Below are 24,340 nucleotides of genomic sequence, written 5' to 3'. Positions count from 1 at the left end.
TATTGTGTCATTTTCCTCAGCCTTATGAGAATTATATATGCAGACTGACACAGAAATATACAAATTCCTGATGCAAGAGGTTTCCAATAATTGCTTTATATTATTGACTGTGGTTTTTTGAAATAATTTATTTTTATTTTTATAATGGCTCAGCTTGTAGGGTTTGTCAAGCTTTGCTCAGATACAATCTTTTTTTTATAGTGCCAGAAAACTCAGTTTTATTTAATGTAGTCCCCTGATATTTTCAACTATGTTTCTTTATCTGCAAAAAAAGCCATTGACTTCTCATACATATTTTTTTAGGATGGCTACAAATTGAATGTCGGATTTCATATCATTTTTGTCTCTATGGCACTGAGTTATTGTGTGATTGTAACAAAAGGGCAATAATGAAAAGGATTCATAGCTATCAGAGTTAATTTCAGATGTCCCATATTTCCCTGCCTCAATTTATTTATTATTATCATTATTATTTTTATTATTATTATTGTTATTATTGGCATTTATATAGAACTACAGCGCTTTACAATATTATAAAAGGGTCACATTTAGCAATAAATGACACAATTGCAAAATGTTACAGGAACAATAGGTTAATAAGGGCCCTGCTCATACTTGCTTCCAGTCTAGAGATGATGGGTTCCAAAACACAAAAGGAAGGGCATCGAGGGGGAGAGAAACCAAACGACTAGGTGGGAAAGTAGTACTGGAAGGTAAGAGTTGAGTGTGGCCTTTTAAGAGAGAGCAAGAGACAGATTTGTAAAATAGAAGTTACTCTGGGAGGCCATAATCGTTTCTGAAGAGATTTGATGGACTTTTTGAATGATTGAATACTAGGTGAGAGTCTTATAGGAGTAGACAGGCTGTTCTAAAGGAAAGGAGCCGCCCACGAGAAGTCCTGCAAGGTCGAGTTAGCAGTAAGGGTGCGAGCAGCAGACAGGAGAAGGTCACCGGCAGAGCGGAGAGACTGAGAAAAGGTATACCTATGAATTAGTGAAGAAATATAACATATATATATATATATATGTATATATATATATATATATATATATATATATTCTCCATTTGCCTCTAGCACTATTTCAGAAGCATCTTCTGCTAGTATTAAAGCTTACACCAATTGTCGGTGTTTTTATCACTCTTTAAAATTGCACTTGTTTATAAAACAAATTTACTAAACACCAATCATGGGGTGAATAATTTAGCGTGTATTTTGTGGTATAGTGAGCTGTTCTACAAATTCAGCTTTTAATTCTAAGTGATCCACAATCCAGGTGCACATTACCCAATATTATATTTTAAATCATAACAGCATAAAGTGTTTAACTGAAATGCAAATAACTCATATAAGTCACTTTGCATAACTCGATATGCGGGTTGAAGGCTAATCAAAAATACGGTTTAGGTAGTCTCTCTATCAACAGAAACGTAATGCTTGTTCCCAGGACAAAGCTGTCATTTTAAATATAAAGATCCTGGATTAAAGAACTTGACACATCAAAGAGAAACTAAGTTGATTAATTAAAGATGTTGTTTACCGACCAGACAACTGTCCTTTGAATTACATGTGCAAATATGCTTTCATGTTGCTGCCACGGAGTTGCTGAGTTGTATTTTATGTGATCAAGAAATATCTAAAATAAAACCTTTATTTTGATGTGTGTGCAAACACCTAACAGATGCCAGAGGTAAAATCATTACAAACTTTGTTAACCGAGTTGTTGAAGAGCATTAATACGCATATATATTATTGCTCAGTATAGGTCAGTGAAATTGGTGATTCTTCATTGTTACAATGAGTATTTGCCCATTATAGATATATAGAAACACAGATACAAGCACTGACACACATACATATGCAGACACACAGATGCAAACACTGACACACACTGATAGACATGCAGATACACAGACACACAGATACAAACACTGACACACAAACAGATACAGACACACTGACATATACAGATACACATTAACACACATACAGATGTACAGACACACAGATACACATGCTGTCACATATGTAGATACACACACTAACACACATACAGACACGGAGAGACAAACACAGACACACATACAAATGCACAGACACACATATACAAACACCAACACACATACAGATACAGGCACTGCCACACATACAGACACACAGATACAAACACTTCCACACATGCAGATACACAGACACACAGATACAATGACACACACACAGATAAAGACATATAGATACACACATTGACACACATGCAGATATATAGACACACAGATACAAACACTGACACACATGCATATACATATGCAGACACAGATGCAAACACTGACACACATGCATATACCTCCACACACAGATATAAACACTGTCACATATGCAGATACACCCACTAACACACATATAGACACAGAGATACAAACACAGGCACACATGCAGATGCACAGACACAGTTACAAACACCAACAGTGACACACATACAGACACACAAATACAAACACTGACACACATGTAGATGCACAGACACACAGATACAAACACTGACACACATGCAGTTACAGACACACACACTGTTACACATGCAGATACCCTGACACACAAATACAAACACTGATACACATACAGATGTACAGACACACAGATACAAACACTGACACACATGCAGATACAGACAGACACACACACACACACTGACACTCATACAGTTGCACAGGCACACTGATACACACACTACCACACATGCAGATATGCAGATACAAACACTGACGCACATACAGATACAGACACACAGATACACACACTGACACGTACAGATGTACTGACACACAGATAGAAACACTGACACACGTACAGATACACACACTGACACACATACAGATACGCAGAAAGACATAATGACACACACAGCTATACACAGACATACAGAAACACACTGACACACATACCGATATAGACATTGAAACATATACAGATACAGATACTGACTCACATAGAGACACACAGACACAGAAAAAAACATACAGGTCACAATTTTAGACACACTCCAGGGTGAAGAAGCCTTGAAGAGGCGAAACGTGTAAAGTGGGACTCCGTAAGCTATTTTATATTGCTTTTATTGTTTTTTGTATGGTAAATAAATTGTGTATTTTATATTTATACTTTTATTTTTCCATCTACTACTTCCTGGCATCATCCTATTCCTAGGTGGGGATTATACCACCAACGCTGTATATACCAGAGCAAGTTCTGCTCTGGTAAATGTGAGTACATTACTTAATTTATTTGTTACTCCATATTCAAGAATACTTACGTCACCATTGGAGCATCTTTTTTTGTATTTACTCCTATACATGTTCTGCATACTGCACTCCACTTGAACCATTTGGGACGCCCATATCACCACATATCCTCAAACGGGGATTGTTCCGTCCATGCTCTGAAACAGCTGAGCTCTGAGATAGCTCAATCAAATGTGAGGGAAATCACATACGATCACACATCACTCATTCATTGTATATACTGTACTGCACTATTATTGTTTCTTCTGTTCTTTTTGAGATCTAATGTGTATATAGCTTTAAGAGACCTGTGTACGTATCAAGTTTTGTACATAATCTTTGGGCGCGGTTTCTTTCTTCTTTTTTCCATATTTTTTCTTTTACACTCCAGGGTGCTACTGTTGGCTGGGGCTGCTGGGAAATAGGAGTCCCCTCCTCCCCCACACTGTTGGGTCTGCCTCAGCTGGGAGAAAGTGACATGCTCTCACTTCCTCCCAGCAGATAGGAAGAGGCCCAGTTGCACTGTTAAAGTGCCACAGTGTACAACAGGACCCCTGTACATAGTGTTGTCTATTGTGTGGCCGTAAGTGCATGGACCAGCCGATGGGCCCTGCAGTTCCGTACCTGTGTGGCTGCACCAGCAGTAGAACCGCATTTACCGATTTTTGCTTTCTCATACTCCTGAAGAAACTGGATCGTACCACAGGTTGGGAGCCGTTGATTTAAGCTGTTTTGTTGTCACAACTTTGATTGCTGAATCACAATTAAGCATTTTGTATAAAGCAGATTGCATTTAAAGTGTATTACAAAAATTAAGTAGATGGTGAACTTCACAGATTCTTCACCAATGCTTGTCCAAAGTTTCATAAATCCTTTATTGTCATCTTCATTAAAATGCAAACTTGTTATCGACATACAGTGGAAGGCTCACATGGCAGAGCCATGAAAACGACGCATTTCATGTCTTCAGACAGTTCATCAAGCCACATGTCTTTTACAAGATGACAATGACAATGAAGGATTTATACAATTTTGAACGAGCAGTGATGGAGAACCTACTTGATTTTTGTAGTTTCCAGCTTCAGTGGACCAATTGGTATTTTCAGCAATCTCAAGGCAGGGCTACAATCAACAATCAGATAAAAAAAAAAAAAAAGATTAAGTACGTCGTAATAGTGATCTTGCAAGTTGCTGCACGTTTGTGAGTTATTATTCTTGCCATAACTTTTCATTGTTTCTCATATCTTTTATATTCTAATTGTATTGTCTAATTTGTGAAATCTATCAATGGCAATGATAATAAAAGTGACATTCACTGTGAAGTCAGAATTCAAAGCGAATTTAAAAATTTTGGCCAAAATAGCTAGAAATATTCTCAGCTATGTGTGCAGTTTAGCTATTTTGGCATAAAATATGAGATTCGATTTGAATTCCCTACAACTCACAATTTATTGAATAACCCTGCTGATACACTATGAAATTAGATAATTGACTTGAAATGTTGGAATTGGTAAAAACAGATAAGGTTCTAGATCAGGGGTAGGCAACCTTCTGCACTCCAGACATTATGGCAACAAATACATTGTTTAAAAATATTTGCATAGCCTGTTTTACAATTTAATAATTACATGTTAAAAATAATGATACAATTATTCTATTTTTTTTCCAGCCTTGACCAGTGAACAGTAAAATCTGTGCATACGAGTAAGGTTCAGTTCATGAAACAAATTCCAGAATCCTCTCAGCGTTCTAGCTTGTCTTAAATGTGATAATGAATGGGCCGAAATAGAATATAAAATATATTGAAAAGTTGGTATTCACGAAAGGCAAGTAGTAGTTATGGTAACATTGCCCTTTTAACAGTGAATAAAATAAGCTCTGGTGTTTTCAAAGACATTTACATTTCGGACATCCAAAAATGATCTAGAACACCGCATACTAAACTTGTACACTAATAATTATCATGTTATCTTCTCTGTATTTGTGCCTATTAGTTTTATGCTATTAAAAAAATCGATGTATATTGTATTTGTCTGTTTATATAAGATGTTCTACTATACTGTTTGTCTTAAATTAATGTTGTTTACCCAAATAAGTGCTGTTGGCGATAAAGAACTTCCTTTAAATTTAAAGCATTAGCAAGATAAAAGAACATGGCTACTTACCTACGATGGATGGCGGAGGCACTATATTGATCTCTGCAGCTTTTCCCTCTGAAAAACACAAAATAAAAGTGTTTTTATAGATCAAAGATTGTTCCCTGAGACAGTACAGTCACAATAAAACTTTGGAATATTCAAAAGTTATTATTGGTATATCATTGAAAGTGTCTACATGGTTTGATATATTGAATAAAGGATATTTCAAATGTTAGTGTGACAAAGAGAAGCAATATAACATTTTAGCTAAATACATTTCCCCAAAAGTCTTATTCTCTTGTCGATACAGTAGCCTTACCAGTGATTAGAAGAGTACATGACAATACAGGAAACTTGTTTTATTCATTTTGAGGCAAAAAATATACAATAAAAATGTGCTGCATCAATTGTATTTTAAGGCATTTCGAATTTCCATTGTATGGAGTTATTCTGGGCTATAGTACAAGGTTTATTATTTTTCTCTCCCGTCACCCCTCTCAAACATCACCCCTCTGCCAATACTTACATTGGTTTCCTGTACCCTATAGAATTAAATTCAAAATATTAACTCTCAATAACTTTGCCCCCGGCCCTGCTACTTTTCTGAAACATTTCATAGGTACACCCCTTCTAGACAGCTCTGCTCTGCTGGTGACCTTCTGTTGTCCACTGCTCATACCCATACTGCTAACTCACATTTCAAGGTGTTCTCATGGGCAGCTCTGTTCTTATGGAACAGCCTGCTTACCCCCATTAGATTATTCCCTATTCTCTAAGGAAGTTCCTAAGAATCCAACTCTGCAGAGTAGCCTATGAACTCTCAGATTAACTGTTGTTACTCTATCCACTTAAATAGTGGGTCCATTCATTGTCAACATTTATTCCCTTACCTGTAGATTGTAAGCTTATTTAAGCAGGGTCCTCATAAACCTATTGTTCCAGTCAGCATATCTAATAGTTTGTCTCATTGGTTGTTAAGGTTTCCTTAATAATATTGTAAAGCACAGCAGAATAAAGCTGGACGTTAATGTTTACCACTAGATGCTAATATTGTGACTTCATAACTTGTTCTCTTAATGAGGTTTGAATGCCATGTGTTTTTGGCACATTTTTAAACCACTTAAATCGTTTGTTCCTGAGAGGGCAAAGGTTACAATTCTTCTTGCAAAAGGTCTTTAAGAGCAAGTTATGTTGGTGACAATACAAAGTAATTAGTCCATCGGTATGGATTTATTGCCACTGCCAGATGGTGATTAGTGTCTTAGTGTTTGCATAACTTGCTGATGTACAAGATCTTGACATTGCAAGACAAACCTTAAACAGAAACATAAGTGGGGTTAAGTTACAGACACACATAGCTTATCAGCCCCTTCTTATGTGCCAACACCAAAACTGTTAAATACAATCTATCATCAGCATTTTAAAATGATGCGGCCTATGGAATTTTACTTGCAGGACTCTCTCCTTTCGTCATTCATATTATTATTATTATTTCATTATTTCTATAGCGTCAGCAAATTCCGAGCTTGCATAAAATGCTATGTCATAAGTGTTCAAATTTTTTTGTCCATTGTAATTATTTTGGATGTAAGGTGTATAATAGCTTATGCTGTTTAAAGCTAAGATCCTTTATAGAATTTTTTGAGTGACAGAGGTTTCTCCGGTAGGTCAGCTCAATACTCAACAAGACTCTTCCTAAAGTGTATTTGCCAGAAATATCTTAAAAGCCCCAATCATCAGAGTACTAGAGAACAACTTTTTATCCTGGAAAGGGGGTATCCTTGTGGTTTAGAATAGGATTTAAGTTAGCTATGTGGAAAGTGGTAAAGGCATGCAGCCCACCACTACTTTAGAGGAATGCCAGACTGTTTTTTCTAATGTGGTGCTGGTACTCAACTCCCTCGAGCCGCACAACCCTCCTCCTGCCGCGTGTTCTGACCACTCCACGCAGCCGCGCGGCATAAAATAGCAAATTCTCATCTCCCTCGACCGCACAGCCCTCATCCTGCCTCGCGATACAGCCAATCCGCGCAGCATGACATAGATATTTAGAGTGTTTAGAGGCATTTCTTCACACCTGTTCTTAAAGTGACCATGCCATCATTGCGATCCTAATCTATTTTGAGTCGCAATGATGATGTGGACCAATCAGTACACAGGTAAGCCTATTTAAGGCTTGCTTTGGCCCCTATTCTTTGACCTATTGTGGTTTCTTGTTAGATTCTCGTTTAGTGCTCCTAGAGATTCCCTTGTGATTTCCTGTGTTTGACCTCTGCTTCGTATTTGACTTGTGATTTCTGGTATCCTGACCTCGGTTCTGTATTTGACTTGTGTTTTTCCATGTATCCTGACTCTGTGCATTTTTGTATTCCTGGCCTTGATTTATTCTTGATCTTGTTTCCCGCTATATTTATATGTTAAGTCCGGTCATTCTAAGGCTCGGTAATATGTCTTTCGGATCCATCGTTTGTGGGTTTCCTCTTTTCTGAGTGTTGGGGTACCCTTCCCATGACAGGTGCCTATTGTATTTTAAAAATGGGAGATCTATAGATCAATATGTATTTTTGTGAAAAAAAGGTTTTTGTCATTGTCTCCTTATTGATTAATGTGTGAATCCAGTCCATTCTAAATAAATATTGCAATTTAGTTAGAAAAATAGACAAAGTGGGGGGACTGGCTGGCCCTAGAGCTGCAACATGGCCTTGTGGCCTACCACTGCCAATATGGTGCTACATCTCTTGCTAGTGTAATGGTGGTTGGGGACCTGGACCAGTATTAGGAACTCTGGCCTTATGGAAAGATTTGGTAATGCATGTTTGTTCAAAAAGTGTTGGATCTGCTTCCAGAATTTATAAATTCCTTGACCATCCCTCATTACTGTTTTTTAAAAAGAAAATATGCCCCCACCCAATTTAACTTCTATATTGTGGGAAAATGTTCTGGGTGACAGGTGTATAAATGTAGTCACTTTATTTTTTTGCCCATGAGGGCTCTGCCAAGCAGCATCTGGTAGAACAACATGAAAGAAAAAAGGTGGATGGCTACAGAACCTTCTGGCAAATCTATGAATGGACCAGGTTGGTGACATGGCATCTCATCTCCTAATCATTGGGTTACTGGACATTAAAAACTTTTCTCCTTTTAGCAGAAGTCCTACATGGGTTAAGAAGAGCTATGTAGAGGGGCGTGGCCTGGACGAGCATGGTGCAGGACGCAGCCTAAACTAGCTCCGCACCCCAGGCCAAAAACCCAGCAATCACCAGCGGCATATAGGTGAAATATGGTCCGGACCAAGAGGCCCAACACCCCGGGACCGGCAGGGACTGTATCCCCAAGACGCAATACCGGACCGATGGACGAGTTTATCGCCACACCGTCGGACCTGAGAGAGCCACGATCGGCCGACAAAATGGCACCCGCATCCCCGGGCTCGGAGAGTGTGGGAGAATCCTCTGCAGCAGGTACCCAAATGAGTGAACTGGCCCAGATACAAGCCGAGCTTACCCAGATCTCGGCGAAAATGCTTACAAAGGCGGACACAGGCACAATAGCACAGGAGCTGCGGGCAGCATTACGAGAGGAGCTGGCAGGCCTGAGGACAGATCTCACTGCCCTAGAGCAGAGAGTGGATGAGGTGGAAACAGCCACCCAGGGATGTGAGGACCAACAAAGGGCAACCGAGGTTGCAATAACCAGACAGGGTAACCTCTTGATCACCCTCCGCAGGCAGGTGGAGGATCTGGAAAACAGAAGTAGGCGTAAGAATATCCGAATACGCGGCCTGCCAGAAACCGAGACGGAAGATGAACCCCTCCACGCCTGTCTGTGCGCCCTATTTACACAGGTACTGGGGGAAGCTACACCCGAGGAAATCCGCATGGACCGCGCTCACAGAGCACTGGGGCCGGCGAGAAGAGACGGCAGCCCCAGAGATGTAATTTGCTGTATGACCATGCAGGACCAAAGAGACATGACCATGACTGCTGCTAGGGATAGGCCCTCCATATTGTTACGCGGAGGGGAAATATCCCTGTACCAAGACTTATCAAGTTTAACGCTGGACGCCAGGAGAGCGCTGCGCCCGGTAACGGGTATGCTACGCGACAAAAGGATCCCGTATCGCTGGGGCTTCCCCTTCAGCCTCCAAGCAAAACACGGCAACACATGGATCACGGCCCGCTGGCCAGAAGAGGTCCCACGCCTAATGAGGACCCTTAACCTACCACTGGTGAGAGTGCGCAACTGGATTCTAGACGAAGCAGCACGGAGAGACCCGCTGAATGCTTCCAACCCAGCGATCCAACCTACAGAACGGGCCACCCGGCCACACCACGGGGGGGGGGGGGTCCAAATGGCCCAGAAGAATGATACTCTAGCAGCCGGCCCGGGCCGACATGGGACGGGTAAGCCGGGGGAAAATAACTGGGAACGGGGCTGATAGCACACATGCAGGGACAGTTGGCTGTGGGAGGGGAGTCTCTGAGACTTTGTTGGGGTGGGGGACTGGGTGAGGAATGCGACCTGCAAGGGACATGGAGCTAACAAAGGACTCGGGCCTGTGGAGGGACCACAGGGGCAACTCCCCCTATTAAGAACGATAACACCCAGGGGATGACTTGCAGGACATGGCTAGAGGTACACGGCGACTGGTCGCATATTAAAAATAACTTTACCAGAGGTACAGGCGAGTTAGCAGAAAGCCCTGGCTAACACATCACAGCGCAGGTTTCTTTGGGAGTGTTAAGGGAGGGTACATTCTGAGGCAAGTACCCACACAGTGCCTCAGACGCGGGCACAGGCCGACTTCGGTCCCCTGGGCCCTAGCCTGCAAGCAAAGGGAGTATAGAAGGGGGTCAGCCCCGAAAGGACAACCAGGACATACTCCGATGCCACCCACTACCCTAGTGACTACAAGCATAATAACCATTGCAGTACCGAATATCCGGGGAGGGGCCGGGGGGGTGGGGGGGGGGAGATGTCCGGGATATTACGTAAAGGGACTTGTACACAGTGTATGTTTGAATGTACTAACCTAACCTAACTTTTTGTCTCCCTGAAATGCACTCAAGACCGCCGAGAGGGGGGGGAGGGAGGAGGGAGGGGTGATGGAGAAGGTGAAACCCCAGGATTCACCGGGACAAACACTGTACGAGGTAGGTGGGGTACCGCAATAGGGCAGGTGGACCAGGGAGAACTACACACTTGCAGCTGCCGTACTACCCCCCCACAAAGGACTGAGCGTATCTGTATGACAGCATGACGGGTGATGGCAACTGCCCCTGCACGACCCTCCCCATACTAAACGTATAAGACTACACCCACAACGCTCTTAGTGACGCAGACGCTGCCATGCTGGGGGTGGCTCCAGCCACCCTCCAGCGCCCCCGCGCTACTATGTAGACCAGACGGTAGCGCTCGGCGCCATACTCCTCTCCATCCTCCTCCCGGACATACGGAACCGACTCGGCCCGACTACTGGCCCATGCTCTGCGGTAACCATACCCGCCCCCCTGGAACATGCTGACAGGGGATGTGGCCCTCACCCCTCCCCTGGCCCCGACCAAACCTGAACAGGGAGCAATACCCACAGCCAGGGATCCCATGAGACTGCAAATCGCAAAGAGACAGCCCAAGCCCCCAGTATAACTGAGATTGATCACAGCTCTGTTTCCCTTATGCCTTCCTATGCACTCTGCTTGCCTCGGCCTGGGGGAGGAGAAGTGGATGGTTTAACTACTGTAGTTCCTTGGGTACACATAACAACACGGACACGGACAAAACCAGCACCTGTGCTGGTGCTCCCCGGGTTTAGACCCCAGTGATAGACACCACTGTGAATTTGGTGCGGGGGGTGTGGGCCACCCTTTCGAGGTACCCCACACGTCACCCTTACCTTAGGTGTGAAGTCACCACAGTTACATTACGACACACACATCCACATACACACAGACCCCTCACGCTTTTTACCCCCTCCCCCCACCCCGCCCCTATCACCTTCCTGCACCCACCCTATCTTCCCCCATCCCCAGAGACCATGGGCTAGAGGTTTGATCCCGCCCCTCTCCGTCTCTGGTCAAACAACGTCCGGGGGTTGAACGTGCCTGAGCGAAGGTCACATCTCTTGTGTTCCTTGGGAGCCGCGAGAACGTCCATCGCATTTTTGCAAGAGACTCATTTCCGAGGAGACTCAGCCTCGACTCTTAAGGATGCAGGTTACCCCCAGGGATACTTCGCCAATCACCCGACTGCCAAGAAAGCTGGGGTGGCAATATTGTTTGCCAGTACGGTACGGTTCGAATGTAAGGATACACTGACCGACGACACGGGTCGGTTCCTCTTCCTCAAGGGCTTTATAGCAGGTATCACCTACACGCTAGCCACCATCTATGCCCCAAACGCCCGACAGCATAGGTTCCTGAGAGGGACCCTCCGTAAGTTGGAAAGATTCCGGGAAGGTCTGCTGATCGTAGCGGGAGACCTGAATCTGGCCCTTGACCCATGAGTCGACACATCCCGGGGGACTAGTTCTATATCGGCCCACTGTCTGCAGTCCATGCGGACAGACCTACGCGGCGCCGGCCTAGCGGATTGCTGGAGGGTCCTTCATCCAACCGATATGGACTACTCTTATTTCTCCACGGTGCACAGGCACTATAGCAGGCTAGACTATATCTTCATAGCTCAGGAGTTCTTGCCTTTGCTTCTCAATACGGAGATTGGACTGCAGTGGCAAGCATCAAGTCCCCGTTATTCCGACCCAGAGATCGACAATGGAGGATGAACAAATCAATTCTTAACGATGGGCCCACGGCGGTGGACATCCGAGCGGCGCTAGTCACATATTTTGAAGAGAACGACACCCCTGAAGTGCCCGCTCTGACGATCTGGGAGGCACATAAATGCGCTATCCGGGGACATCTAATCAAAGTGTGCACGAGAAGAAAGAAGGAGCAGCAACGACGCACGGATGAACTGCTTGAACGGATAGCGGACCTCGAGGATCTTCATAAAGCCACACAATCGGATGAAGAGCTATTGGAGAACAGGAAGCAGCTGCGTGATATTCTGCACCAAAAGCTGCAGTATACGATCCGAAAAACGCTGTAACAGAATGCAGTATAATAATACACGATATCCGTCGGTATCCTCAGGAAATCCACAGTCAGAGTAGAAAGCAAGGCAATATCCCCAATCCTCCCAATAACCGGACGAAACACAGTTTGGGAGTCAACTAACTCGGTTTATTCACAAGCAGCATATTTATACAGTTCCCCATGCAAGGGGTTTCCACACAGATAATCCAGGGGATTTCTCCCAACATGCATTGTGACTTTCCCAACAGGCATTGTTGCACGAGAAGGATACTCCCACTAAAATGGACGATTAAGTGGATTATCCCCTCGTGCAGCAAAACCGACAATTGACTTTAAAATACATATTTCACACAATATTCGGTACTTTGGAATAACCGAACGTTCGGTAGATAGCTGGGGTCGGAGCGCACACTTTGTGAGAATACCGCTCTGATCCCAGCTGAATTGACCGAACGCCGCACATAATACATTTAAACATGGAAGTTGGTCTAAAAGTACCGAATAAGTACGGGACACATAATGTACCGAACGCGGAACTCCCGAACGCTCTGGAAGTCCAGCGGTGTTCGGATCATTGAGTAGCCGTTTTCAGTTCCAGGCTCTCGATGACCAAACACTGCTGCAGAGACAAAGGATCCAAGATGGCCGACCGCCGCATGGTCGGTAGTCGAACGACGGCCACCTAGGAGAGCCCTTAATTACCGATTGCAACAATGTTGCAATCGGTTAATTGGTACCACACGACTTGGGAATGTGTGGTCGACCTGGGGAGCCCGTATTCGTACGGCGAACGGCCAGGATAGCCGTGTTTCGTCGTACGAATGCTTGTATGCTGGCAGCGTACGGCTGTCAGCATGCGATCGGCCATAGCACAACACATATACATTTAACGGAACACATTATACATTCAGCCTACGGACAACCTATACTGCATATAGCTCAGAAGTGGCTAGGTTTGCCACAAACGCTTTTTCTATGAATACTCGGGTAAGTGCGGACGACTACTGGCTAGGACCTTACAAAAACAACGGAGAATGTGCTACATCACTAAAATCAAGCCCAAAGACCAGCAGGTGATGCAACTGCCGGAGAAAATTACAGAGACATTCAGGGGGTTCTATGAAGACCTCTACAACCTTCCTACGGAGCAGTCGGACGAGACAGGACTTCGCAAAGACAGACAGATCACAGATTACTTACAACAACATATCACTAACTCACTAAGCCGAGAGGCGGCGGAGGGACTGGAGGCCGCAATAACACTGGAAGAGCTACAAATAACACTGAAAAGCTCGAAATTGAACAAAGCGCCAGGCCCAGACGGCCTGCCGGTGCGATACCTGAAGGAGTTCAGCGATGTGCTCCTACCACGGCTTCTACTAGGCCTCAACTCGATACTGGACGGGGGAACATTTCCGAGAGACTCCCTTCTAGTGACGATAACAGTTATCCCTAAAGAGGGCAAGGACCCGGCCAACTGCGCAAGCTACAGGCCGATCTCACTATTGAACGCAGACCTGAAGCTGTTCACTAAGATAATAGCAACACGCATAGGAAGTGTACTGCCGGTATTGGTGCACCCTGACCAAGTGGGTTTTGTCCGAGGACGGGAGGCGAGGGATAACACCACACGCGCACTGAATGTCATCCATGCGGCGCAACAAGCGACACAGAAGATCCTTCTCCTGTCCACGGATGCAGAGAAGCCTTTTAACCGCGTGGATTGGCGATTTATGACGGCAACGCTGCCAGCCATGGGATTTGGCCCTCATCTGATGACCTGGATCACATCCCTGTACACTACACCTACGGCCAGGATCCGAATTAATGGAGCACTCTCCGCACCGGTACACATTCACAATGGTACACTCCCCCCAGGCGGGACGAGGGAATAGAGGGCTTCGCCCTACGGGGAGAGGTACATAAGGTGGCCGCATATGTGGATGATATGCTATTTTTCATTAGCAATCCGTTGGTTTCACTCCCAAACCTTCTGAAGGCCTTCAAGGACTATGGTCAGTTATCGAACCTAAAGCTGAACACGGACAAATAGGAAGCACTTCCCATAACTCTGAGCGCGGACTCCATCGCCCACCTGCGAACACAGTTCGCTTTCACATGGTGCCAAGCCAGGCTTAAATACCTGGGAATTTGGCTCCCCATGGATCTCTCCCAGCTTTATGCCCACAACTTTGCCCTAATGGCACAAACTCTGAAAAACGTATCACGTGGTTTGGGAGGCTAAACGCAATTAAAATGAATCTCCTTCCTCGCCTACTATATCTGTTTCAAACTATCCCGATCAACCTCCCGGCGTCCTTTTTCCACGAAATCGACAAGACAATCTCTAGGTTCGTTTGGCAAGCTAAAGCGCCAAGGCTGAGCAAAATACATCTTTGCATGCCAAAGGCGCAGGGTGGGGCTCCCATCCATACGGGATTACCATAGAGCCACACACCTGCACCGTATAGTCGACTGGCATACCCCTAGAGCTGGGAAGTCATGGATAACCATGGAGACAACACAAATGGAGGGAACGCTCCCGGCAGTGGTATGGCCAGACAACCACCACGGAGGACAATGTGCCAGGAACCATCCGCTCATCGGAGCAACGCTGAAGGTTTGGCACTCTGTGCGGACTAAACCACCACACCGGGTCCACTGACACCGATAACACACAACCCCGAAGTGGTTGTGTGTTATCGGAAGAAAATTGGTCATATATACAACAATGGTGCTCAGTGGACTCGCTGAAACCACTGCCAGAACTCATACGGGAAGGAGCCCCAAGAGGCTTAGACAGATTCAGATACTTCCAGATTAAGTCCTATTATCAATCGCATGTGGGACGCCGCCTGTTTCACAGGCCCATGACTGAATTTGAGAAAACATGCACAGCCCGGAGACCACTACACCGAGGAGTATCTACCATGTACGCTCTGCTACGAACCTCTACTCAACAAACACCCGTGAAACACCTGGCGAGATGGGAGGTAGCAACGGGAACCATACTCACCGACCCCCAATGGGACAAGATCCACATACTGACACATCAGGGTACGTTGAGTTCTAGACACCAAGAACTGAACTACAAACTGCTAACGGGATGGTATAGAACGCCGGAGCGCCTACATCGAATGTTACCGGAAATCCCGGACGTATGCTGGAGATGTGAGACAGAGGTTGGCACGGACCTCCATATTTGGTGGTCCTGCAGACACATCGCCCCATTCTGGAAACAAATCCACACGCAGATAAAAAACATCGTGGACTCGGACCTCCCTCTTCAGCCATTGCAAATGCTCCTCCATCACACTGAGGTACAAAAAATCACTCACAAAACAACTCCTCAATGCAGCCAAATTGCTTATCCCGCTCCGCTGGCAGACCACACAAATCCCCACACTGCAACAATGCATGGAGAAGGTAGAGGAGATCCACGGCATGGAACAGCTTACAGCCTCATTGCGGGGGAACGACAGAACGCTATCTACAGACCTGGACACCCTGGCTTGAATTTATCTCGGGTAGAATGGCGTAGGCAACAGGAAAATGGAGCCTCTGCATGACCCCCACAGTGACGTGGCAGCGACTCCCAGAGGAGCTGCGGACGCACACTTGGCAGGTGAGAACCTGAGGGGGACGGGATGGGCCGATACAGCGAGTACGACACCGAGGAGGTCTCTCTTTACCCCTCCCCCCCACCCTATAACCCTCACCCCTTACCCGAATCCTGCTCTACCTCACACCCGGGCCACCCGAGGACCGGATACACGCACACGTTCGCTCCCTTCCATCTTTTCCCTGCACATCATATACACAAATACACACCGACCTAGACACAGACCACCCGGGATGCAAATCCTGAAGGATCAAAAGACAATGAAACAGAGATTAAGCGAGACAGAGACTAAAACCTAGCCAGACAGCAGAGGCAGCAGAGCTGCGACAAAGAGGCATAATTGATCACAGGACAATGTGACCCAGCTAACCAAACACCGAAGCACCAGCCCTGGGTAGGGCGGTCGCCTAACGCTTTACAAAGGCCCAGACTAAGTGAGAAAAAGCTCTGATGTACCGGATCCCCCTAAAACACGACGTAGAACACACACTAACAGAGCTTGGGGACAACTCACAAGGATCCCAACCTTAGTGTAACCACTGGATGCCGTCCCAATAAAATCGAACACATATACGGGGACCTTCCGACCTCAACCCGCTTAATGGCAAGTAGTTAGGCAAGACTCAAGGACAGGCAGAAACAAGCTAAATAACAAGAAGGAAGAGGGGAAAGTAAAGAGAAAAGGGAGGTAAGCCCACACTTGCCTACAGCACTAAGGTGCAATCGTAGTACGACAAATGAGGGTGGCCACAGAGGCGACCTAGGTTCATCTGTTCACCTAAGGTATACCGATTTATACACGAATATATAATAGAAAGGACTTGTTCACATGTTTTACTGTTGAATTGCATTACATGTTTTAATGAAGACTGTTGTGCATATTGAGACAACCTTAAATACTCTGACTTCCTGTTGAATCTGCTAACAGTACTAATGTCAATGTTACTTTTCAAACTTGAAATAAAAACCAAGATTGACGAAAAAAAGAAGAAGAAGAGCTATGTAGGGATGTTGCACAAGTCCCTAAACTCCCTAAAAGCTTTTTCTCCTACCGTGGAGCTTAGATCATGTTTAGACATACTAAATTAAGCCGTATATATGTTTGACTTCAAGTTGTCTGTTTTGACTTACTTGGAAGATTACGACATTGGTTTCAATCAGAATAGAACAAAATTGCTGTCACCTGCTTTTAACCTGTGTTGACTTGTCCTAGAGGGTGTCATTGAATCCAGAGAGCAATATTAATTCCACTGTCTGCTGGTTTTTTTTTCGTGACTGGGGCCTGGATTTAAATGCTAGGGCAGGATATAGTGAGAGAATTAAAGGCTTCCTTATTATTAATGAGCATACTAATTAAAAATGGAAAAATGAATTAATTAAATTATAACTAGATACAAGCAAGCAATAAAACAAACCCAAAAATAGCCTTAGATAAAAGTATAACTTAAGGATATCATATTAGATTACATGAAAAATTAATCAAAATTAAATCTAATTCAGTGAGATTAAGTAAACCAAATTGTGAAATGTCTGATTAGATCAGACATTTAAATTGGTTCAAATATAAATAAAGGAGTCATAATCCTTTCCAAAATAGTCTTAATAAAAAAGCAGATTTGATGGACAAACCAAACAAAATACTATTATACATTTGAAAATCGTACATATGTAATCCCAAGGTTCCAAAATTCTATAGAGATTGAAAGCGAACAGCAGCAAAAGAGTTACAGAGAGAGCAAAGAATAATGCATTGTGCCCGAGCCTCAGAAATTCATACATTCTATTGCTGGACTTATTTTCTTTAAATTTCCTTTGTGTGAAAATGATAGTTGAAGTGAACAGCTGATAAGTTCCTGAAGTTGGCAGTCTTCATTTTGTCAACTAACAATTTTATTCGACTAAATATTTTTGAGATTTAGTCGACTAAAACGAGACTAAAACTAAACCAATTCAGATAACTAAAATACGACTCAAAACTAAAATTGCTTTTTAGTCAAAAGACTATGACTAAAACTAAATTGGAAAAAACATTAACACTTCCCAGAGGGGCTGTGGAAGGGGCAAAATAGACAGATCAGGGCTTGGGAGAGAGACATCAGAAAGGGCTGGGAGGACCCAAATAGACACAGACGGGCTGGGGAAGGGGCAAAAGAGACAGATAGAGGCTTAAACTAAACCCATTAGATTTTAGTCGTTTCAACTAAAATCTACTGGAGATTTAGTCAACTAAAACTAGACTATAACAATTTAGATAACTAAAATACGACTAAAACTAAAATGTCTTTTTAGTCAAAAGACTATGACTAAAGCTAAATTGAAATTTGCCCCCAAAATTAACACTGAATGTTTGTAAGCACATTAGCCATAATTTGCATTTATTTTTAACTGTTGCTTGAAGGTTCATGAATATGGTATGTCTGTTCCAAACTAGTCATGACCCTCTATAATAGCATGGGGTTAAAGAACCACTGGCGTAGATGTTGCGCAAAATGTAAAGGAGCATTGACATTTAAAAAAAATAAAAAAAAATAAATATAGATATATGTATAATGTTCTAACATTTACGTTTTTTTTCTTATGAATACCTTCTTTAGCGCCGCCTTTTATCTTTGTCACCCCGCTCACAGAGAAGTCCTCTTGTGTTACATTATTGTCAACAATGATGGTGCGCTTTGTGTGTTCTGTTTGAGTAACCGTTTTTTCACTTTTGACGTCTTTGCCATCATGTTGAATTTTCACCTCAGTTTTGACTGTCTGTGTTGTAATTTCTGTTCGACTGCCACCAGCGACATGAACTGACTTGTGTTCGGTGACAGTCGTACCTGTAATATAGGCAGATAGTAGATTATTGCAATGGCAGATAGGATAACGAAGCATGTTCTTTTAAGATTTTTTTTTTTCAAGGGTTATATTTAGCCCTTTATAGCAACGAAGGGATTGTCTGCTTCATTACAAGTCTTCATAACAGGTGCAGCAAAAAACAAGTTCGCTTATCATGGAAACTATTCTGGAGAACAGGGATAGGCAGGGCCGTCTTTAACACGGGGCAAACGGGGCAGCTGCCCCGGGCCCAATTACTCCTGGGGGCCCAAGGCAGCTGTCCCGTGGGCCCCGCTGCCCTAAAAAAAAAAAAAATGTTTCCCGGCCGCTTTAGGCGGGCCCCGCACTGTAAGGAGTCCCACCGGGTGGCCCATGCACTTAGGGCCACCCAGTGGGCTTGTACTAGCAGGGGCCCGGTCGGGCCCCTAGCTTTTCGGCAGCGATGGGAGGAAGTGAGTGCCAAGCGTCACTTCCTCCCATAAAGAGCTGCTGCGCGGGAGAAGAAGGACCTGCACGGGAGGGAGGAGGAGGAGGCAGTGAGGATGGGGGCTGCTCACTCACATCATCCTCAGGCAGCACACTGGATCCCAGGGATGCCACCCTCCAGCAAAAGGTAGGAAACTGGAGGGTGGGCTTAACATGTAAATTTTATATGTATGTCAGTTTGTCTGTCCGTGTATCTGTGTATGTGTCTGTGTGTGTCAGTATGTATGTGTGTGTGTGTGTGTATGTCAGTATGTCTGACAGTGTGTGTGTCAGTATGTCTGATAGTGTATGTGTCTGTGTGTGTCAGTATGTCTGATAGTGTATGTGTCTGTATGTGTCAGTATGTCTGTCTGACAGTGTATGTGTGTGTGTTTGTATGTCAGTATGTCTGACAGTGTGTGTGTCAGTATGTCTGATAGTGTATGTGTCTGTGTGTGTCAGTATGTCTGATAGTGTATGTGTCTGTGTGTGTCAGTATATCTGTGTGTGTATGTCAGTATGTCTGCCAGTGTATTTGTCTGTGTGTGTCAGTATGTCTGACAGTGTATGTGTCTGTATGTCTATCAGTGTATGTGTCTGTGTGTGTCAGTATGTCTGCCAGTGTATGTGCCTGTGTGTCAGTATGTCTTCCAGTGTGTCTGTGTGTGTGGGTGTGTGTGTGTGTGTCAGGCACATACACTGATATACATACTGACACAGGCACACTGGTAGACATACTGACACACACAGGCACATACAATGACAAACATACTGACACACAGATACATACACTGAAAGACATTCTGACACACACACATAGGCACATACACTGATAGACATACTGACACACACACACACACACACATATACAGACATACTGACACACACACACAGGCACTTATGCTGATAGATATACTGACACACACACAGGCACATATACAGACATACTGACACACACATAGCCACCTACGCTGATAGAGATACTGTGTGTGTGTGTTAGTATGTCTGTATATGTGCCTGTGTGTGTCAGTAAATCTATCAGTGTTTGTGCCTGTGTGTGTGTCAGTATACGTATCTGTGTGTCAGTATGTTTGTCATCGTATGTGCCTGTGTGACAGTTTGTGTCAGTGTGTGTGTCAGTGTGTCTATCATTGTATGTTTTCATGTGTGTCAGTATGTCTCAGTTTAGTTTATCTGTGTGCGTATCTGTATGTAGTCAGTGTGTGTATCTGCTTGTGTGTCAGCGTGTTTACCTGTGTCTGAGCACCAACAAAAAAAACAAATACACCCCTCCATTCAAACTTCAACATTACATACAAACACACTCCTGCATTGAAAGTCAACACTTCATACAAACACACCTCTGTGTTAAACACCAAAATTATATATAAACAAACCCCTACATTCAAAAACCAGCACTATACTTAAATGTACACTTGCATTCAAACTCTAATACTACATACAAACACATTCACACAAACATACTCCATACAAAAAAAAATGTTTACATACAAACACAGTGCTAAATACAACCCTGCAAGCATGGGAAATTGGTAGAGCCCCAGCTGTCAATACATTGTTGGAGTTGCACGACAGATAGGGTTCTACCTTCTTTCCAACTTTGCAATTGGGGGTCCAAATGAAATTCTTGCACCAGGACTCTTTCTACTTTAGTTCGTCCACTGCGTTGGGGTGGAGGCATGATTGCATGCCAGGGAGTGGTTCCAGGGGGCCCAAGCAAATGCTTGCCCAGGGCCCAATCAATATTAAAGACGGCCCTGGGGATAGGCAACCCCCTTTGCTACAGCTGCTGTAAAACTTCTACTCCCGTGATACCCAGGCAGTCTAATGACTCTTTACTGACAGGTAAATGAGAGGTAAATTAACACTATGTTTACAGATTGGACTCACAGGCAGAATATCTGCTACTGCATTTCACAAACAGGTAGAAATTTGTTAAATATTCATGGTGACTCTGTACTAACCAACTCCTAACGTAGAATATTACAAAATATCGACAAAAAACAGCTGTGAGATATGTTATATGTTAGAACAAACGCAGCCATTGGTTAATAGTTAGCAGAAGGCCAATCACAGTCTTAACTGTCAATCACAATGTATATATAGAATAGAACAGTCTTAGTAATGTAATTATATGATATATCAAACAAATATACGCTGTTTCATGTGCAAAATATCACACTAAACAATTTGAATGATTAATTATTCAAACTAACTACTAAATACTTTATTTTGTGCTTCATGGGACCAACGAATAAAAAATGGATATATTGAAAAAGAAAAGAGTGTGTTGAAATAAAAGACTATAGAAATGTAGAAAAACAAAGCGGTGGTAGTTCTGCGAACTAGATTAACTTTTTAGTTAGAGAGAGAAAACCATATAGAACATATAGAACAACTTAAAATGGATGATAAACTAAATAAATGACAGAATAATAAAGTATGTTAAGTTTATTTACAACATTGATTAGGTAAACGGTTCTTCAAATGTTTTGTCATTGGTGATGTCATTGGTGACCAATTGCACCCTTTGTCAACGTTTGCCAACCTGCAGATTATGCATAAGGAAATGTATCATAACCATAATTTTAAAGAAAGGAAAAAAGGGTTGCTCAGGTAGAGATATAACACAAGATTATTAAATAAAAATTGACATTTAAAGTCCATTGATTTTTCAGACATATCTGTGGCTGCTGGTTATTTGAATAAAACTCAAATAACATGCAATGGAGCTATTTCCAATTTGGCATTAAAAATTTAAATACTGCATTTACTTTTTAAAGTTCCTTGTTGTACAGTGTGTTTGTTTTAGAAGTTATTATCTCTTGTCATGTTAGTTGCTTACTAGAACATTCAGCGGTCTCTTGTGGATAAGTAAACTTCAATTAACATAGCATGAGATCAGAGCTTATAAAGTAAACACACTGAGCTGTAAAAATTAAACCTTTTTTTTCATGTAGACTGTTTAAGTAAAAGCCAGAAAAGCTGTGGTTAGAGCTAATACAAAGTGATTTAATTCCTAAACAGCTCATAATTGAGCAATGAGACTGCAGGGACTTAAGGTAAAATGATTTTAGCTCTTAGAATGTCCCTGTTAACTAGATGATCTTTTTATGTATTATATTAAGGGGTGGCTTGATGGTACATAGGATGAAACAAGCATATTATGACACAAAACCCAACTGTCCACCAATTATAATATTTAATCTTCATTGGGCTCTAATAATTGTTTTGCTTTGACTCACAAGGTAATTCACAAAACTCTAAATAGGCGTGTACAGAATGGGGTAAAACCATCCACTGCCATAAAGAGGGCCATTCAGAATGTAAAATCATTGTTCACACTCTTTAACAATATCTAGACTGAGCTCTGAATGAGCCAGAGTATGGTCAGGATTTAATTCGGACCCAGCGCTGCCGGGCGGCTGAAATCTGGACCCTGTTTGGTAAACCTGACCGAAAGATCCTTGCCCTAATAATAGTGATGGGGAGCAAAAAAAACTAATACCTGTAAAAATACTTACCATCAGGTGTATTCTTTCTTTTTAAATCTTCTTTTCGTCAGCCCCAAAAAAGGTTAAACAAAATTCCCATCAGTACTTATGAAGACAAAAAAAGGATCAAATTGTGGAAAAATTGTGGAAAAATTGAAAAGATGTGATGCAACAAAAAATAGATTCATGGGAGTCCCATGAGGACTCCATACAAATGAGGTTTCAAGGTGGCAAAAGACGTTCTCACACTTATAAAGGAATTCTTATGTTTTTTAATTTTTTTATTTAGCCTTTTGTTGCCTTGTTTTTCTATAGTTACACTTTTTAATGTAGCAGCAGGCTAGACTTACTGACTCCGAAATGTCTGTTTTTCCTTTTTCTGAATCTAAGATAGAAACATAGAATGTAACAGCAGATAAGAACTGTTTGGCCTATTTAGTCTGCCCAATTTTCTAAATACTTTCATTAGTATTAGCTTAAACTCCCTGACTGTGTTAAACTATACCACTTCAGCTGGAGGGCTTTTCCATGCGTCCACTACCCTCTCTGAAAAAAGTAATACTTCCTGAAATTATTTTTAAACTTTTGCCGCTCTAATTTAAGACTATGTCCTCTTGTTGTGGTAGTTTTTCTTCTTTTAAATATAGTCTCCTCCTTTACTGTGTTGATTCCCTCTATGTATTTAAATGTCTCTATCATATCCCCCCTGTCTCGTCTTTTCTCCAAGCTATACATGTTAAGATCCTTTAACCTTTCCTGGTAAGTTTTATCCTCCAATCCATGAACCAGTTTAGTAGCCCTTCTCTGAACTCTCTCTAAAGTATCAATATGTTTCTGAAGATACGGTCGTCAGTATTGTGTACAATACTCCAAGTGAGGTCTCACCAGTGTTCTGTACAATGGCATGAGCACTTCCCTCTTTCTACTGCTAATACCTCTCCCTATACAACCAAGCATTCTGCTAGCATTTCCTGCTGCTCTATTACATTATCTGCCCACCTTTAAGTCATCTGAAATAATTACCCCTAAATCCCTTTCCTCAGATGTTGAAGTTAGAAGTGTATCAAATATTCTGTACTCTTGGGTTTTTACGTCCAAGATGCATTATCTTGCACTTATCCACATTAAATGTCAGTTGCCACAGCTCTGACCATTTTTCTAGTTTACCTAAATCATTTGCTATTTGGCTTATCCCTCCTGGAACATCAACCCTGTTACTTATCATAGTATCATCAGCAAAAACACATACCTTACCATCAAAACCTTCACAATGTCACTAATAAAAATATTAATGAGAATGGGTCCAAGTACATATCCCCGAGGTACCCCACTGGTGACAAGCCTTACCTATGCTTCGAATATACTCCATTGACTACAACCCTCTGTTGCCTGTCACTTAGCCACTGCCTTACC

The 24,340-nt window shown here is 42.9% G+C and overlaps 1 protein-coding gene across 14 annotated transcripts in view; it reads right to left on the bottom strand.

Moving 5' to 3' along the window:
- Positions 1-24,340, bottom strand: part of MYBPC1 (myosin binding protein C1) — a 124,948-nt gene that overhangs the window by 86,585 nt on the left and 14,023 nt on the right. For all 14 annotated transcript variants that reach the window (XM_063447178.1, XM_063447190.1, XM_063447192.1 and 11 more), the window contains exons 2-3: positions 18,713-18,949; positions 5,439-5,486 (exon numbers count right to left, since the gene is read on the bottom strand). In XM_063447178.1, the coding sequence (XP_063303248.1) occupies positions 5,439-5,486; positions 18,713-18,949 (285 nt within the window). The remainder of the gene's footprint in view (positions 1-5,438; positions 5,487-18,712; positions 18,950-24,340) is intronic.

The sequence above is a fragment of the Pelobates fuscus genome, chromosome 3 (assembly GCF_036172605.1).
Source record: "Pelobates fuscus isolate aPelFus1 chromosome 3, aPelFus1.pri, whole genome shotgun sequence".
Taxonomy (NCBI): domain Eukaryota; kingdom Metazoa; phylum Chordata; class Amphibia; order Anura; family Pelobatidae; genus Pelobates; species Pelobates fuscus.
Note: the sequence above shows the minus strand (reverse complement) of the source record. Positions and strands in the feature narration are given on the sequence as shown.